General features: G+C 33.3%; 1 protein-coding gene and 1 long non-coding RNA gene across 4 annotated transcripts in view; one reads left to right on the forward strand and one right to left on the reverse strand.

Annotated features, from left to right (window-relative positions):
- Positions 1 to 19,853, forward strand: part of LOC126747347 (pyruvate carboxylase, mitochondrial) — a 33,787-nt gene that overhangs the window by 1,385 nt on the left and 12,549 nt on the right. For 2 of the 3 annotated variants that reach the window (XM_050455913.1, XM_050455930.1), the window contains exons 2-6: positions 2,860 to 3,165; positions 5,113 to 5,278; positions 5,336 to 5,499; positions 10,458 to 10,865; positions 10,921 to 11,040. In XM_050455913.1, coding sequence (XP_050311870.1) covers positions 2,917 to 3,165; positions 5,113 to 5,278; positions 5,336 to 5,499; positions 10,458 to 10,865; positions 10,921 to 11,040 — 1,107 coding nt within the window. In that variant the 5' untranslated portion in view covers positions 2,860 to 2,916. Of the gene's footprint in view, positions 1 to 2,655; positions 2,675 to 2,859; positions 3,166 to 5,112; positions 5,279 to 5,335; positions 5,500 to 10,457; positions 10,866 to 10,920; positions 11,041 to 19,853 lie in introns of those variants that run through there. The other variant, XM_050455923.1, reaches the window with a different exon arrangement.
- Positions 7,746 to 17,385, reverse strand: LOC126747361 (uncharacterized). The gene is made up of 5 exons (XR_007664170.1): positions 17,177 to 17,385; positions 13,640 to 13,797; positions 13,379 to 13,574; positions 11,218 to 12,017; positions 7,746 to 9,624 (listed from the first exon to the last, which is right to left on the reverse strand). It is a non-coding gene; the product is annotated as an uncharacterized LOC126747361 (long non-coding RNA).

Below are 19,853 nucleotides of genomic sequence, written 5' to 3' on the forward strand. Positions count from 1 at the left end.
AGAACGATGATGGTTTTTTATTATTGATAAAACGCCGAATGATCTATCAGCGCTGGCAACTGACATTGGCAAGCTGCAGAATATTCACAAAGCAATGCAAATATATGGGAATAGAGGATCCAAATTCAATTTCAGATGTGATGGCATTTAACAAATTGAATGAGGGCGTACAACATTCCGAATTTTTTTGTGTTTCATGGCGTATGTCTCATGCAAGGATGGTATATGACAGATGTGTCTCAAAAACAGCAAATAAGCCACTCTCAGAATACCCAATGAGACAGTGTCGACAGTATATATTACGAAGTAAAAACAATTTCAGAATTGAAAGCATCAAATTGAAAGCATCCCATTGGAGATGGGAGTCTTCTTCCCCGATGACGCACCTACATTAACCGATCTGAGATCTATTTTCCAAATATAATTTTATTATTCCAACACTTCTAGTGCAAAATTTATAAGCATTTAATTTTGTTAGCAGAATCCCATGATCCATAGAATCAAAAGGTTGCCTTGCTTAGGTGTCAAAACAAGACAGAGATTTTTATTTTTTGGAAATCCAACTTTCAATAAATAAATTATTAGTTGCACAATAATCCAGTTTCATTGTCTCATTGCGTCCTCATTGCCTCAAACTGCAGTAGGGTTAAAGGTAGAAAAGTTTCAACATAATCTTAAGGGCTCTGGCTAGGGTCGTTCGCATATATCCTGTGGAGCTTTGGCATGTGAGGCGTTGGACTCCAACTTTTGCTTTCTTCGTGCAGGACCACCAAACGATAGATGAGAAGAGGTTTTATGGAGAGATAAATGAGAAAGGTCTTTAGAAGATCTTTAGAGACCCCAGGTACTCCCAAAAGCTGTTCTGCAAGATAATCTTCTTAATTCTGATATCTTCGTGATCGCTGGAAGAGAATTTGAAGTTTAGTGTCTTAGAGATCTAATTATCCTAGAGTATTTAAGGTGCATGCCTCCCAGAATGGGGATGCGCCAAAATTATGTCTCATCGTGAAAAGTAGAAACTCTACTTTCTTGGAGTTAATTCGTAAGCCCTGCGAAAGCCACTACCGGTCCACTATACGCAATGCCTCATCATTGGATCCTATGTTATGGTAACGTCCTTTTCAGGTCAAAGTTTACCAACTCGTCGGCGTGCGTTTGTCTGTACAAGCACGCTCTATTTAGATCATTGATTGGGTGGTCAACCACTAAACACTACAAAGTCAGAGACAATACTTCTCACCGAGAGCAGCCTCTATAAAGCGCTATCGTTTTAACAACCTTACTATTAAACTCGGCAGACACATAGTGCCAATTAGTCGAACCAGACAGGATCCTGAGCTATGCATTCATGATGTGCCCGACAAATAACATCGAAAAGAGTGTTATTAAACGGTCCTTCAATATCCAGAAACGCACCAAGACAAGCCTATTTCTATTTCACAGACCACACTCCACCTTTCTAACGAGGTGATGTCGGCAGTTTGGTATATACATTCTTGTACACGGCCTCTCTTCATCGTCTTTAGATGAAAACTAACTATTGAGGCATATTGGTCGGTAAGATTCGATCGGTGGTTTCTATGGATTTCAGTAAGGAATTTGATAGAATATATTACATGTTTATGAAAATTTGTAGCCAGAAGCTTCTTCTAACCTCTTTGAGATACTTTTCTCATAGATCTTAGCTACAAGGGTTCCACAGTACTCTCATCTTATTGGTCCCTTTATTCGTCATTTATATTAATGATATTTAATATTACTTTAAAAACTGCCAGCCTTTGATAATCTTAAAGTAATACGTTCTCTGTCTGAGCTGGTTCAAATATTACATTCTACATACTGTTTCATCTACCGGTTTAGGGATATACACCGATCTACCAGAAATCAACAATGAAATTTTGATTAAGTCAAATAATAAAATGTACAATCGATGTTGATTTTTTCCAGTAAATTTGTTGAGAGGCAAACTCTTCTGAACTTTAATTCATTTACGTGTTTTTTTCTTTTTTCTAGCTACACGACTAATACGTCTGCACCATCCTTCACCCAGTCAATAGATTGTTAGTCTATCCATCTCTTTCCTTTAAATCGCTTTCCCAGCTTTGAATCGTTGTTCCATAGTTGTGAAAGTGACACTCAACCAAACCAACCCAAACTAACCTTTACATGAGTAAAGGTTGTCGTTGTCGCAGAAATGTAGCATGCAAGTTGATTTGCGCGTCCTAGTAGTGGTCGAATTGAGTCAATATGCTTACGTAATTTCTACCAATTACTACTCAAGCGGGCTTTTCTCCTAATACATTTCATGACCGACTTTAGGTCAATAATTCCGAAGATTCATTGGAGGCAACCACATCAATTGTCCTGCTCTGCAAATCAAAACAACTCATTGGGTGCGTATGGCACCAAATTCATTGATGTCACTAAGCCTCTCTTTGGATCTCTTGTGTTGGAAATACTATGAACCATGAGTCTTAACAACAGAAAGTTAGAACAGCTCGGCTCTTAAGACTTGAACGTAACGCTGTCCAAATTGTCATGTTTGTTAGTTTTATTTGTAAAGACTGTCTATTGTGATGTAAGTCAACCAGGCAATTCATTGACATGGAATTTTATCCGTGTAAGTAATGAAAGACACAGTCAAAATTCTTGCTTAGCTCACAGGAGGCAGTAGGTAGGCTCTACAAAGACACTGATAATGTTTGATATCATATCCAATATACCTAGAAAAAGTGTGATATTCCAGATGCCATAATTAAAATTTTCAAATATTTTTATATTATTAGTATACTCTTGTGTAAATCATCGCCATTTTATGACCCCAAAAAAAGGGACGTCTAATTAATATTTTGTTTTTAGCCCCTAACGAATTTTCTACCACTGTGAGGATTAACGTCCTCCATCAACTCCGCCACCATGCTGATAAGACTGATAGCAAAAAACTCAAGGATTCCGGCCAGTGCCACCTTCAACTTAACGTCGAAATGCACCAGAAACTACTCGATAGAATACAAACCGATCAGGAGCGTATTGGTAGCCAACAGGGGCGAAATTGCTGTCAGGGTCTTCAGAGCTTGCAATGAATTGGGGATCAAATCTGTTGCTATTTACTCTAAAGAGGACCGAGGACATGTTCATAGGTTAAAGGCTGACGAGTCCTATTTGGTAAGTGGAGTTTTTATTCCTTCTAGGCACTTGACCTCCATTTTAATGCTTTGGAAGCTAAAATTGATGCAAACTCAATACTGACTAATAAAGTCCCATAAGCAGTGTGAGCACATGTTGAAGACATCAAAGAGAGATAGCCATAGCAAATATAATAAATTTGGCATAAGTCTATCTCACACTGGAAACCTCGACACCGCTGTAAGATTACATTGTCATATCCTATTGGTTGATAATACCCATTATCTATCACCCCAAAAAAAGGATTGACGTTCAAGTTTTGATACATTAATGATGAAAACTTTCTAAACATGCACAGATCGCCTAGTTCCACTGCTAGCTTGACTTATGCGTTGTGCCATGGTCTTCACTTTACTCTCGATATTACCAGTATTCGGTTTACATATATAGGGTGGCCCAGCCAGCAAGGTTTGGAACCCTTTTTTAAGGAATTTTAAAAAATGCTCGGACCCGTCGATTTTTTATTTTAGGGGGGCAATTTTTTTAATACTTTCAACCCCATAACATCAACCCCTTGGTGGGGGTTGCAACCACTCTCAAAATCTTAAATTGGAGTGGGAGTCAAGTGATTAATCTAGTTAGTCCAGTTTTGAAACAATACCATTGTTTAATACTTTTAGCGCTACTTTTAGAGGTTCTTGATTTACAAAACAAAAACGCTTGCACCCGTCGATTTTCGATTTTAGAAAAACGTTTTTTTTGTTTATATTTGATTTTCGTTGTATGGGAATCAAATTTTACCATAAATGCCAGGAAGAAATAAGAAATCGCAATGTTCGTTTATTCCAGGCGGAAGGAATTAGTTTATTCCAGGAAAATTACCTCGTTTGTCTGTGAGGATTTAAACACGACCTCAAGTGCCTGGAAGAAAAAGAAATGGCACTCTACACTTGTATGCCTAAAGAATTAAAAATTGCCTCAAATTCCTAGAATAAATAAGAATCTGCAGTTGCCTAGAAAAGGTCATAAATATATAAAAAAATGTCGTTTGCCTGGATGGAACCCAAAATGACTTTAAACGGCTGGAAGAAATTGCCAAATGACATTATTCGTTTATTCCAAGTAACTGAGGTTAATTTTAGATTCTCTTAGGCCCCAAAAAAGGTATAATCAAATTTAACTGCCTGAAATCAAAAATTGTCAAAAATACCTGGAGATAAGAAGAAAATGAGAAGTGACGTTATTCGTTTAACTCAGACAATTTATATCAATTCTATTGTATTGCAGGTTTTAATTGCCGGAAAAGTTCTTGTAAATACTACCTGGGAGTTGAAGCCATTTTTTATGCACCAATATTTAATTTTAGTTTCCTTCAAAAACTAGCCTAGGAAAATATTTAGGCAACATTAACTGCCTGTAAAAATTAAAATATCTTTGTTCACCTTGGAGGAATTACAAATTGCCTTAAATACCTGGAAGAAATGGCATTAATTATTCGTTTATTCTAAGCAACAAAAAACTTAAATTTCAGCTTTCAAAATTGCCTGGACAAAATAGATAAATGACTTCAGCTGTCTTCACTTGGATTTCGTTCTCGCCATGTTCTTTCAGGCTCCAATTGCCTACAATATATAATTTAGTTAAATTACCTGGAAGGTCTTGAAAAATAAGTTGGTTGGTTTAAGATATTCAAAATGACAATATTTGCTTATTCCGCGCAACTTTAGTCTCCAGTTGCCTGAAAAAAGCTAACAATTATCATTTCTCTAGGAGGAATCAAAAGGATGTAAAATGCCCAAAAGAAAAAGCATGTCATTATTCCTTTCTTTCATGCAGCTAAATAAACATATCACCATATATTCCTGGAATATTAATGACGCATATGGAATATTAAGTATTGATATTCTCTGAATAGACCAGAACTCACTTATCTTGGAATATTGTAGCAAATAGACTTACATTTAGACTTAATGTTTTTTTTAATAGGTGGGGGGAGAAGGTATGTCGCCAGTAGAAGCTTACCTAAACATTCCACAAATAGTGAAAATTTGTAAAGACCAAGGTATCGATGCCGTCCATCCCGGTTATGGGTTTTTGTCTGAAAGGGCGGATTTTGCCCAAGCAGTTATTGATGCTGGATTAAGATTCATTGGTAAGAAAAATTGAAGGGAGCAAAACAGTGAGCCATATGATGGATTGTTTTTTGCAGGTCCCTCTCCGAAGGTGGTCCATCAAATGGGTGATAAAGTGGCTGCCAGAGAGGCCGCCATTGCTGCCGGAGTACCGATAGTGCCAGGGACAGATGGACCAGTTTCCACTTTAGACGAAGCTATGGATTTTTGCCAGAAACATGGATTACCTGTGATATTTAAGGTACAGCCTCTTGTCGTCTATTTTTGGACTTTTAAAGTTGACAGTATAGAAAAGTTTCTTTTCTCATAAAACATAAATACCTTCAAAAGCACAAAAGAAACCAAAATTAATTAAATTACAGTGTTTTAAAGAGACATTGCTTTGAAAAATAAATTTGAATTTCAAAGTGATCTTTGTTAAACCGAGTTGTCCAGCTTTTTGATCCATGTGGCTGGTCCATGAACTCTTGCCTTTAAAATTGCTCAAAATAATTAAGTAAAACAAACTTTTTCCCAGAAACTTTGTTAGAGGTCCAACGCGATTTATCCATAACTTTCCAAGTTATTAAGCCTTCTGATCTACAGTACTTCACAAAGGTTTAAAAACATTAAATAAAATGAACACAAAACACTTACATATATCTCTTTCTTATAATCATTTATGTATTTATAAATTTAGCATGTATTAATCTTTGGTATTTCCTATGGTATTTTGTAGTATAAATATTTGTTTATTTTTATTTGTGAGATGTTTTGCTTGCTATACATAACACAAAAGTTTGGAAATATTTATCAACAAAATATTTATATTTTGTCCACATGAACAATTTCTTTAGTTATCAGTAGTTAAATATCAGTTACGGTGTGATAAACTTGTGTTCTGAGAATCTTCATAAATATTTCGAGAAAATGTCTAAAATAAAAATTATTATCTGATGATTTAATGACTAATTAATTATATTAAGCATATCAGAAAAGTAAAAAAATTATTGATATTACCAGAAATTTCAATATGTATTGTGGAACTGTCTCTCAAAGTAAAAAAAAATAACAAGACATAGATAGAGCCTAAACTGCAGTTTAAAGTGACTGCCGAACAACTTCACTATATTCTAATCGCATAATAAATCGCATTTTCCACAGCTAACTCGAGAAAATCAGCAAAAGAAATTCATTAAGAACTTATTGACGATGATCATGATCACCAGTTAACTACTGACATTTGCACTGAAACGTAAGACGCACATTGATAGAGTATAAATTATTAAGAACGTCGCCCTATAAAAAGTTCTTAATTTCTCCAACAAAACGACAAAAAGCTTCAAAATCGCTAGAGAGCACTGAAAAATGAAATACGGTAGTAGGGAAAGTAAATTTTTGCTTTTCGTTAGTGATGACATTAAAGTTCTAATACGCTTAGTCGGAAAAAGGTTTGATCCAAAGTGCCAGTTATCAACAGTGAAACATAGAGAACGTAGAATTACGGTATATGGTTGTTTTTCCATATCCGTGGCAGATCCAATTGTTCGCATAGATTAGATAATGGAGCACTATGTTTATTTGGATCTTAAAGAGTCATATATCAAGGAAAATATGCCTCTAATATGACAGTTCCAGCAATGCAATATATATCCAAAATATATGCAGCAACCTGATCTGAACCCAATAAAAAGCCTTTGGGATCAAATAAATATCAGGCCACATAACATAAAAAATAAAGAAGATTCATTTAATACAATAAAATTAGAATGAGAACATTTTTCTGTGAAAAAAAGTATCTCGCAAAGTAGATTACTGAGTAAGAATAGTAACGGTGTATTACAAGGAAAAGGTTTTGTTACTAAATACTAGAATTGAATATATTTTTAAATGTCTTTTTGTTTTGTTTTCAAATTCATGGAACATCAATTTCGAAATAATAGGGTAGTTGAGGGAGTAATGGATACTAAGGAGAGATTTTTTAATTTAATTTCCTTCTATGGAGATATGAATTAATATATCAGCTACCTTGATACAGTAGGTGATACGGTTATTAGTGTACTAACTGGAGGATACAGTATTATTAGTAACTTTTATTAAGGGTTTCAACAAAAAAATAAAAATTTAAGTAATGACAAATGGTAATGGACATAATTAACTAAGTAATGGAAATTATTTGGAGGGAGTAATGCACACTTAGAGAAAATATAAATTTTTATTGTATTTTTGAATATAAAATATAAGGTATTACATTTTATACAAAATTAGCTATTTCCGGCACACTGTAATGCCCTCTACTATTTTTTTGCACTGGGTTGCTGATTATTGCTTTTATATCATCTTTGAAATAGTATAGCTCATCTTCCTTTACTGATTATTTCCACGAATCTACTCCAGCCCTAACCATAGATCTTACATCAGCTCCTTCATGGTCCTTTTTTAAGATCACTCCTAAAATAAAATAGTTATGTTAACTAACTCGCAAATAAGTATTGTCTTTAGTACATTTACACGGGATGCACTATGGCAAAATAAATGGATTGATAAATAAAATGTCTATGTGTAAATGTAAGTAGTACTTGTCTGGGTAATATTCTTCCTCATGCGTGACAATAACATATTTTCCTTCCTTGAAATCGAGTTCTGTTTCTGTATCACTTGGGTCATTATCTTGGGAACTTCAATGCCTGACAGAAGACCTATCATCTTTTGGTACAGCTCCTTTTTTTGCTTTTGTTTTTGGCACATTTTTTTAAAACTTCTTTGACGCATAAAAGTCTTGCAGCAGGAAAAATAGTGACCTTTCTTTTAGGCGTAATTCTGTTTTCTAGTGTTTTCGAAATGGTAGACACTTTTTGAAGGGCGTTGGGACTTTTAAACCTTCATTTTCTTTTTCTTCATATGTGTACCGATTCACATCTTCTGGTGTATTCCATTCTACGTTTTTCATGGCAGGTAAAAACGTAGTCGGGGACGCATGAACTAGAATGTTATTTGTAGATGCTACTGGAGAATTCGAAATTTGTGAAAAACCATTGGTTTGTTCTGGCATTTCTTGTGCTTTATCTTCATCTAAATTAATATTTGGAGTAGAATTTCATCTTCAGCTCTAATAGGGGAACTTGAACTGAATTCTCTTTTAAAGAATACCACAGTGTATATAAATTGTGTGATTTAGAACATCCTTGCCAGGTGGTTTTGTTTTTATAAGTTTCCAAAAATTGGTAATGCTCATGTTCGTCAATTTTACTTTTTACTCTTTCAAGAACTTTAAGGTTAAAGTCTTTCGGAAAATTTTCTTTTTCCTTAGAAAATGTTATTAATCGACTCGGAATACACTTTGAATACTCAACATTATTTTTGTTAAAAGGGTACAAACCGCATTTCCTGAAACCATTCGCTATTGTTGAAGCTGTGGCATATTTATCAAAAACACCTTTAAGGATTTGACCAAATGTGTATCTAATAGTATCTTTTCGAAAATTTTCAAATGTCCAATCACTGAGAGCAGATTTCCATCCAGATTTTAAAGATTTGAACACTGAAACATTGCTAGGTTGTGTTATCTGTGTCGTATTTGGAAAAGAGCTATTAGAACTAACGCCCAAGTGCCCAGTTTGTAGGAACAGACTCCACTATAGCTTTTGGTATTTTTTTGTAGGGAAATATTAACATGGGTGGTGGGACTTTGCCATCCGCAGAAAACGTTGCCGTTACTGTTATATTTTCTTTTTGATTGCAAACTCTTTCATAGAAATCTTTTTCATTTTTCAATGGACCAAAAACTTTATCAGTTTTTGGACATAAATCAAACCCAGCTTCGTCCGCATTAAATATTCTACTCGGTTCAGTAAGTATGTGTTCTAGATGGTTGGCTTTTAAATAATCATGTATTTCATCGAACCAGTTTTGAATCCTGTCTTTGGTTACTTCCGCACGTGCCGTACTAACTGTCTCCGCATGCTTTTGTTTAATATTTGGATGCCGTCTTAAAGAACCTTCAAACCAGGCTCTGTCTGGAGTTAAAGTCTCTTGATTAAAAAACCGTATACTTTTATTGTGTTCTAGCAAATTTTTCACGGACTGTATTAAATTTTCTTTTTGGACTGGGAACCCTTTTTTACCCATTACTAATATCCAATCTACAAAGGCAGTTTCCTCTGCCTCAGAAAACTCACTTGAGGGTCCCATTTTTCTTAGAATTGGAACATTTCCTGAGAATTCTCTTATAAGGGTGGTGCGATGAACAAAAAATTCTATTGAAGCTTTCTTCTTGGTCATTCCATTTTTTACAGCCTCTATTGCTTTATGCATGTTTTCTTCAGAACATGAAAAAAAAATCATTTCCCGGCCTTTATTTTTCCCGCAAAATTTTCCCGTCTTAACCCTAAAATATTTCCAAAGGGTTATTAAAGAATATAAGGGAGGTCAGGTAGATCTGCTAAGTGAAGCAGAATAACTTGTAGTGTTGGTGTTCTGCTTCGCTTAGCGGCTCTACCTACGAGATGACCCTCTTAGTATTTTTGGTAATAGTGCCAAAAGGCTATTTTTTTATTTTAGTGCTTTAGGAAAAATATTTACATATACACTTGCGTAGTCCTACTGACTATCTACAGGGGCTACATTTAGGTAGTGACTGACTTTTTTGCTAAAGTAATTTAAATTGTTTTTTTCTTAAAAGACCAAACTAAGAGCAACACCAAACGTCAACTCCCTTTTTTTTAATTTAACTTTAACAAAAAACTAAAAAATAAAAAAATAGACACAGTACTAAGTGTTCATTCCATGATTTATTAAAAAAACACTACAATAAAAAAATCCGTATTTGGCATAATTTACCGTATTCTCTAATCTTTTCTTGTTATTAAATGACCATTACTGAAATTTACTTGATTAATAATGGACAGCCACTGTGTCAAATCAAATAATTTGAAGTTACGGTTTGGAGATTTAGGGCTTTTTAAAGACGGACATGTCCATTACTGGATCAGTGTCCATTACTCCCCCAACTACCCTATGTATGAACTAATAATCTATTGTTTTTTTGTTATATAAGATTTTAAGTATCTTGATAAATACGTTTTTTTTCTCATATGCTATTCCATTGTAGATTATTTTAGATTTTAATAACTTTCTTTTTCCATTTCCAAAATTTTGTGAAGTACTGTATGTAGCTTATCAGAGGAAGTCTTCGGTAATTTTAAATACAATTTTTTTCAGGCTGCTTATGGTGGTGGTGGCAGAGGCATGAGGGTAGTAACCAGCCTGGATAAAGTAGAAGAAAACTACAAAAGGGCCTCCTCAGAAGCTCTGGCAGCTTTTGGCAATGGAGCCCTATTTATTGAAAGATTCATCGAACGACCGAGGCATATCGAAGTTCAGCTGCTCGGAGACAAAGCCGGAAACGTCGTCCATTTGTACGAGAGAGACTGTTCGGTGCAAAGGAGGCATCAAAAGGTGGTGGAAATGGCCCCCGCACCCCATTTGGACCCAAAGATCAGACAAGCCATGACCGATATGGCGGTTAAGTTGGCCAAGCATGTCGGTTATGAGAACGCCGGTACCGTGGAGTTCTTGTGCGATCCTAAGGGGAACTTTTACTTTATTGAAGTCAATGCCAGATTACAGGTAAGGGTTCGATAGAGGGTTTTAGGGGTTTTAATGGCAAAGGGATGTTTTTAAGGTGGAGCACACCGTAACGGAAGAAATCACCGGGATTGACTTAGTGCAGAGTCAAATTAGGGTGGCTGAAGGAGTGACGCTGCCGGAGTTGGGGATAACACAAGAAAAAATTCAACCTACTGTAAGTTTAGTTTATTTTTATGGGTATGAGCTTATGAATGATTAGGGGGTTAAAGTAGCCGAAAACTGCTTCAAGCAATAAAATCCACTCAATGAAGATTAAAATGTTTTACCGGCGACATTTTACAACAATTTTTCCAAACTACAAGTGGTATATCTTATTGTATTTTGTACTTACTTTCCTTTTCTTGAGTACTCGTAACTCGTACTTGTTGACACTAATACATAAATGAATCCTCTTCCTCTCAGGTGGCGTCTCTGTTGAGGTTGGCGAGTGGCGACCACTATGGGGTTTTGTGTAGTTTGTTCAGTCTTTTATGTTAACCCGGACTTTTTCTTTTCCTCTAAGCCTCGTTTACCTTCAGTTTTTCATTCCAGTATAACTTGTAATTGCTCATACTCCCGGTGCTGCATTATATGTCCCAGATAGGCTTTTTTTCTTATCTTTATGATACTTGTTAACTGAAAGCGGATATTTATTCTAGTTAAAACTTTTGCAAGTAGTGGTTCAGACTATACGGAGAATTCGTCGGCATATCCACATTTCAAAGGCATTCACCTTCCGCAGTTTTTAATGCTTCACCATCTCAAAGCCATATAAGACTAGGAAGCATATATTACTGGTTAGAGTTGGTATTAGCTTCGCGTGTGAATGTGGTCGAAGGACTACAGACAGTTTCCAAAACAGACCAATAGACGAATAACTTTATCTTTACTTCCAAGAATCTTTCCGCCAACATGGCTTCCCTTGTGTCTGAATCCGTATTGGGATCCGCTTACGTAGCTATCGTATTTAGAGGGTATGCAGTTGAAAATGATTCTCATAAAAATCTTTGCTGCGTGGCTCATAAGGCATATGTGGTCTTGCCACTTTGCACACCTACGTGTGCTCGCTTTGTTTTCTTTAAGAAGCTGGATGTAGGTATATAGATCTTACCCAGTCATCTGTTTCTGCTGTTTTTATGAATTTAAAAGCACCTAAAACTTATTCTACTAAAAATATAAAAAAAAGGATTGTACTTTTCTATTTTTACTTTTTAATTTATTTTTTCTGAAAACATACGAAATATGTATAAAAAAATATAGAACAAATCTTAGAACATTGAAAGATATGACATTGACAGATGATTGAACAATGTTCTAAGGTACAGACACACTTAAAAAAGTATCTAATGAAAAAGCAAGCATTACTTAAGGTATAAAACGTATCTCATGTAACCTAAAAGGTGTCATGGTAACTAAATTGTCAAATATCACTGTGTCAGTGCGTATTTAAAGTAAATATGGTTCTTTTTGCTTTTATGATTTTCTAAATGAAACTAAACGAATTGAAATTTTAATTTTTATTGCATACGGAGATAAACAAAGAACTCAAGAAGTTTGTAATTTAGTTAATGCAAAATATCCGGAACGGCCATTACAAGAGTCGAATAAATTTGCGTGTATCGAAGAAAGAAAAGTATCATCCATACAAACTTATATTTCTGCATAAGCTATACGATGATAATCCTGATCGCAGACTAGAATTTTCTGAAAATTTGATGGAAATGTAGTTACATTTTTAACATCCATTACATTTAACATCCATTGTTTTATCGGCAGATACTATTTAGTAATGATAAAGCCACGTTTTGTTTAAATGGTACGGAAAATAAGCAACATTTTAGGTATTGGAGAGTTTACCAGATAGTAGATTGGTAGGAGGGATCCTACGAAATAGCCTGCAAGATCCACAGATCTCACACTCCTGGTTTTTTTTTTGGGGCATAAATCCAAAGATTATAAAGAGAAGACGCGCAATTGATAGATGATCTAAAATTTAAAATTAGATATGAAATTAGTCAAATTAATGAAAATACTCTTGGGGAAAATACTCTTGAGAAATGTTTTGGATGAGTTTTTAAATAGACTAGCATTTTACCAAGAAGTGAATAGAGGGCATCTTAAACACTTAATAAAACATTTATTTCGTTGAGTTTCATTTAAAATTTTGCGTACATTGTTTTTTTTTTTAATTCAGAGAATAGAGGGACACAAAGACCATTGACTTTGTGTCCCTCTATTCTCTGAATTTTTATTATCAAGAGGTCTCTTTGAGAAAAATGGACTACTTTTTTGAAATTGTTTTTTTTTGTTTATTGATCATATTTTTTATGTTTTCAGAATAAATAGAGTCGTTTAGTAGAATAATCTCCAAGAAATTACCTCAATTCACTAGTAGTGTTGGTTAGTAAATATTATAATTTAAATACCTATCAACAAATTTATTAAAGAAAGAGGCTATATGTAAATATGTTAAAAGTAGAATTTACAGGGATATCATTTTTCTATTTGCCTACCCTAAGATTTGTATAAGATCCAAAATTGTTCATGCATTGAAACTGCTGAAATTGTTCTTCTCTCAGGTTTGGCGTCACATTTTGAGTAAGTTTGGCCATTGAGGCTATCAAAAAGTCTGTACAGAATCAAGATTTCTTCTCAAGAATTCAGCTCCATATTGAGCGTCACTAAGTAATTTATTTTGGATTCCAATATCTAGAAATAGAAAACATGTTCCGAAGTATTAATTATTAAAATCATTCAAAAAAATAAAATCTTACCCCATTTTGCTATATTGTCCCTTCAGGATCCTATGGTATTACTAAAGACCTGGGTGCAGGTTTTAACGTTCAATCCATCAGCATATTCTGTTGTTGGCTCCTGTGTATGTCATTAAAACTAATTTAAGTCTATGTGGTCAGTGCTTTATAATCATGGTCTGAAAAAAGACATTTTTAAATGGAATATCCTATGCATCTTGGACTCGGAGAAATAAAAAGATATTATTTTTCATTCATTTAAAATATATCATATAAATTCATTTCAAATATATCATATAAAATATTATTTGGCCACACAACAGAGATGTCAGTTTAAGAGACACACAGTATAAAATATTTTTATTGTCATAAAGCCAATAATTAATTAGTTTAATTCAAGCAATTTCACATTAAAATAAGCTTAAGCACAAGCTTACACCTCGTAGTGGGGTAACTTTCTATGAAGACCATTCTAAGTTACTTTGTATTATCATGAGAAGTTAATCAACGGTATCTGGTTTAAGGCTCCACCTTGAATTAGGCATAAATTAATGCATTGGGAACATTTAATATATTTTAAAAGAGCATTTTTGCTTGACTTTAATAAAAGTGGTACATAAAATAAAGTGAAAACTTTATTGTTGACTAAAAAATAAGGGCCTGATCTGTATTTGGTTTTGCAGTGATTTTTAATAGCATCCCGCTTAGTAGTTCCTTGGTCACATACAGTGCATAATGCTGTGATTCCGGTGTCTTCAGTTTTGGTAATGCCTTTCTTAATAAGCCATTTAAGTTCTGATGCAGTAATAGTGTCTTGGATAAAAAAATAAGTTATTCCCTGCTTCCGTGTTTTATGAAGACTATTTAACGTAAAGAATCAAGAATTAATAAAGCCAGTATTTCAGCTCAGCAAGTTCATTGTCTATACCTGTATCAAAAGGTAATACCCTTTCTGGACTTTCTGAAGTAAGTACTAAGTGAGCATTTGCTGGGTATATAGCTAAATCTGTTTTTTAAAAACGCAGCATATGTCGGTTGCCAGCAACCAATTTATAGTCCGCGCTCCCTGTTATTTAATCAATATAATGCGCGTATCTCCTGAAATTCCCAAGGGATTTTAATATTTTTTTGTCCAGATATTAACAATGAATTCCTGAATCGACTTACAGTGGTCTTAAACCTCTACAAACTAAGGTTTCGTTGTGAAAATTAATTAAAAAGTCAAATGTTAAAGAAATGAAAAAGGCCTTAACTCTTTTCTATAAAAGATAATAAATAACTACACCGATTTTAAATGGTTGCAAACCTCTACAAACGAAAGTTTTCTGGTAAAAAATTATTAAATTGTTAGATGTATAAAAAAAATTAGTGGTTATAACTTCCAAAACTCCCGAGGATCCGAATGAAACTTTTTTATGTAATTAATAATAAATATCTAAATCGATTTCAGATAGTGGCAAATCTCTACAAACGAAAGTCTTTTCGTAAAAAATTATTGAATTGTTAGATACTAAAAATTACGAACGTCTATAACTCCCAAAACTTCAAAAGGATTTGGATAAAAGTTTTTTCAATATTAAGAAAACATTTTAATTGATCTGAAATTTAAGAGCTGTTGCAAAACTCTCCATTTAAACTAATTAAATCGAGTTATTTTAACCAATAAAAAGACCATAATAACTTTACAATTATTTATTTTTTTATATAACAAATACAAAGGAAGTAATTTCTGGGCATAAATACAAGATCCAAATCCAGCCAAGTAGTGGTATGGAATAAAACCATCGGGGCTAGTAGCTCTAAGTCGTCGATACTACAGTCCGGTCCTTCAAAAGAGGTCCGGGTCTTCCCTTCAGATTATCGCTCTCTTCCAGGAAACAATAGTCAATATTCTCCAGAAAGGTCCAATCAAAAATTACGTTAAAACGACTGGCTGGATTGTTACCAGGATGCCTAAAGAGTATTCCCGAGGAGGTTTCATTAATTTTATTTAAGGTGAACTTACATAGGCCTCATTTGTAACAGTGTGTGGTCTCAGTTAAGATCCTGGAAATTTCACCCATAAATTTGTGTATGTTGTTAGAAGCAGTAAGTTTTTACCCATTGAACTGCCCAGCAATACAATTCTTTGCGCACTTTGGTGTACTTTTTTTTTTATTTTGTTTTATTACACGACGGGGAATGCATTTACGCACGAACTGGGACGCACAAGGCACTCCAGGACAGTGTGAGGCTCGGTGAAGCCACTACCCACTAAACCCCTCCGTGCTCTTTCCCTACCGCGTCTGCCCGAATACGCGCTACAATATCTCACATATGGTTATTTTGGTTGTGCAATGTGCAATTCCTACAAATATAGGCGATCATGCATCTTATTATCTTGAAATTTTTGCGGTCCAGCAAGCGATTTTGGGCAGTGTCAGGTTTTTGAGATTACCTTTTCAGATTAGATTTTATAAAATGCATAATCACCGCATATTTATAAGAGCCCTTTATGAAATAGAAAGCTGCTGTTTATTATTCGCTGGTCGACTCAATTACCGACTTGACCGCAATTCTTGTTTAGAGTGGATACGCCGAACTTCGCTCTAGAAATAAATTCGCATTTTTGGTCAAAATCATTTAATCTAAAATCAATTTACCTGAATTTTGCAGCTGGCCCCCTACTCATTTTAAAGTCTGCTGAGACACACAGTGGGCAACACTATATCCAGCTTCTAAGAAATTAATTTTTTCCCTACATTCTTTGTTGTTCTTAGTGTCAATTTTTTGTTCATTGAAGAGCAACTAGAACTGATTATATTCAACATCCTTTTTCCTAGAATAAATTAATTTATTAATATAATCGAAAGCCATATCAGCGAAGAGTGAGGTATATTTTTTCAATATTTAGGGATTAAATCTGTTTGTAGACTTCTACAATGAAGTTAAGAGAAATAGTATAATTACATATAGAGAAAAGGGGTATAGATTTGATTTTTTGCAGCATAAAAGATAAATGTTTGTAAAATACTAAATAAATAATATTTTTTGCACATCTAACAATTCAATAATTGTTTACGAAAAAACTTTCGTTTGTAGAGATTTGCAACCATCTAAAATCAGTTTAGATATTTACTATCTTTTATAGAAAAAAGTTTTATACAAATCCTTTGGCAATTTTAGGAGTTAGAGCCTTTTTTATTTCTTTAACATTTGACTTTTTAACTTATTTTCACAACAAAACGTTAGTTTGTAGAGGTTTGAGACCACCGTAGGTCGATTTAGGTATTCATTGTTAATATCTGGACAAAAAACTATTAAAATCCTTTAGGAATTTCAGGAGATACGGCCATTATATTGATTAAATAACAGGGAGCGCGGACTATAAATTGGTCGCTGGCAACCGACATATGCTGCGTTCTCAATTTTGTCGCTGGATATCGATCGGACGCTAGCTTCACACACATATAATGTTTCTAATGTGTATTTTACATAAGATACATATAAAAACAATAAAAAATAATTACAGTAATCTAAAATTAATATAAAGGTATATATATACAAAGATGTACTTACCTGTAGATTTTTCTTGAAGATTTGCTCCAATCTTTTACGGAAAACAGATTACTACATTAATTAAGTTACTAGGAAGTAAAATGTTAGGTTATACTGATTATATCACAGTTAAAATCTTTAAAGAATAGATTCTTTAGAAAACTAGAAATATGAAAATGAGCTAAACCTAATGAAGTTTTACCAAATAGTGATGACAATTGTTAATTACATCTGTCATTACCAATCATCAGCCGTTCTAGTGTCGGTGGCGCGACCCTGTCGAGCCATTGGAACTATTAGCTGTCAAGCACAGAACACAAATATAGAGAAATGCGTGTTGCCTAATGAACAGACAGAAATTCTGTTGACAGCTTTATTGACGTTGTTGACAAAGACGGGGCCAACCATCTTGGGTGGCGTGAAATTTAAGCCTGATCCATATTTAAATATCAAGTAATTTGCAGTGGCATTACAAAGTTGATGCGTTAACTGACAAGTGATGAGATATATTTAAATAGAATTTTATTTTAAAAAACAATATGCTTATCAGTTTAGAAATACCCACATTTAATTAAAATCTTTAATTTTAAATGTTGAGAAAAAAATAAATTGCATCTCAGACATCCCTCATCACTTTAATCAAGAATTAACACATCAACTAAAATATTATTTAATTTAAATTTGGTTCTCAAGACATTGCTTATTTAAGATATTTAGCTATAGATACTTACAAGAATTATGAATTGGCATGATAGATATGAGACCAAATGTTAAATAAAAAATAAACAAAACTAAATTGTCTTTTAAATGTTTTATTTTAAGATGAATTAAAATAAATTTAACAAAGGGTTTTAAAATGCATAAAAAAGTTACAATATATTCCAAATGAAATACTGCAAACTGTAAGTATGGTACTAATAAGACCTTTTATGTAAAAATAGAATTGTTGCAAGTATAAAGCATATTTTAACTGAAAATCCTAATTTCTGAAAAAATACCTGCTTTTTTTGTTTCCATAAGTATATATTATGTAACAAACATACCTAAATAAAAAATTAAATATAAAAATTAAACATCTATACAATTGCAAAAAAACAATAATATATTAAATAATAATTTAAAAAAATAATATCCACAAATTATGGAAAACAAAATATAAGCTCTTATAAAGATAGAAACTGAACCTCTTTAAATAAATCTGACTTCTCATTGTAAATAAGTTAATTATTAATGACTAGATATAACACAAATACATAATGTACAAGTTAATATGCACGTTTTTTTTTCCATTTTATTTTTTTAGTATAAGCAAATAAAAACAAAATATGACAACAAAATATTTTGATTTTTGGTTAGTCACAATCGGGTAAAGATGACACAAGTCAGTGGGGTTGTCTCCAGTAAGTATGGACTATGAAACATAAGAAAACACATTAAGACAATGTATTGTGTATACAATATTATATTCTAATCGGGTTAAAATTAAATCTCCTAAAAGTATTTATTATTAGTAAGTTTTGATTATCACATTAGTTTTTATGATTACAATTAAGGTTCTAAATAGTTCTTTAAAGGATTTGATATTAGTCTATAATTTTACTTTAAGCTAATAACATGATTTTAATTGTGGGTCAGTAATTAAAATAGGACTGTAAAAAGCATAGCATTTACTATCCAAATGTCTCAGGTAATTGAGGTATTTTAAAAAATAAGATATTACATACTAAAATCTTAGCTAAAAAGTTAAAAAACATGTTAAAAAAAATTATTCTGATTGTGTATCAGGAGTATTAAATGAGGATATCAAGATTTTTGTGTTTTTGAAGGCATTTTAGATTGTCAAAACTTTTTCTGTTTTCTAGAATGACCAAGGATAAAATCAAAGTTGGCTTTTCATTTTATCCTTTAAATATTTACAAACCAACCGAAACTTTTTCTCTAAATTGACTAAATGACCATGTCTATCCATAAATGTGCATAACTTAAGGTTGATTAAGTCAATTAGGGAAATCAGTTTTTGAGAAGTATATGTCAATCTGGATGTATCATCATTTTCATTAAATTGAACAAATAGGTGTTTACTTCATGTGAATATCATTTCTACTCAAGAACTAGAAAAGTGTTTGGAGCAAACTCTATAATTGGTGACATTTTTAGACTTACATGACAGACAAGATTTTTGTAAGGATGGATTCAATGGAAATTTAAAAAATCTATGATTTCTGGGCAATTCCTAATATATAAACTAGTGAATAAAGGATATTTGCATGAATATCTTAATCTAGATGAAGACAAGGAAAAGGATATACTTCATATTTTCCCAAACTCAAAAAAACTAAAAGAATCTATAAAATTACTTAAAAATTTTAAATTGGAAGAAAATCATGAGGCTTGGCTTGTTTTCCACCCAAAGAGGAACTTAAAAAAGACAATCGCCAAATACGACAGTTAAAATCATTAACGTCACTATTGTCATATTTGATGTACGTCAAAAATTAGACAATTAATCAATCGGCCATCTTGGGTGGCAGACTATTCCGCCCCGCCACATTCAACCTTCATACCGGTGTCAAGTGTCAAAAATAGGTGTCCGAAACGTGTATCATTCGACGTCTCTCTTATTTTAAGCCTGGTTCATATATTCCGTACGGTAAGCAGTAAGAAGTAAGTAACACGTATGAAGCAAGGAGAATAAACT

The sequence above is a fragment of the Anthonomus grandis genome, chromosome 2 (genome assembly GCF_022605725.1).
Source record: "Anthonomus grandis grandis chromosome 2, icAntGran1.3, whole genome shotgun sequence".
Lineage (NCBI taxonomy): Eukaryota > Metazoa > Arthropoda > Insecta > Coleoptera > Curculionidae > Anthonomus > Anthonomus grandis.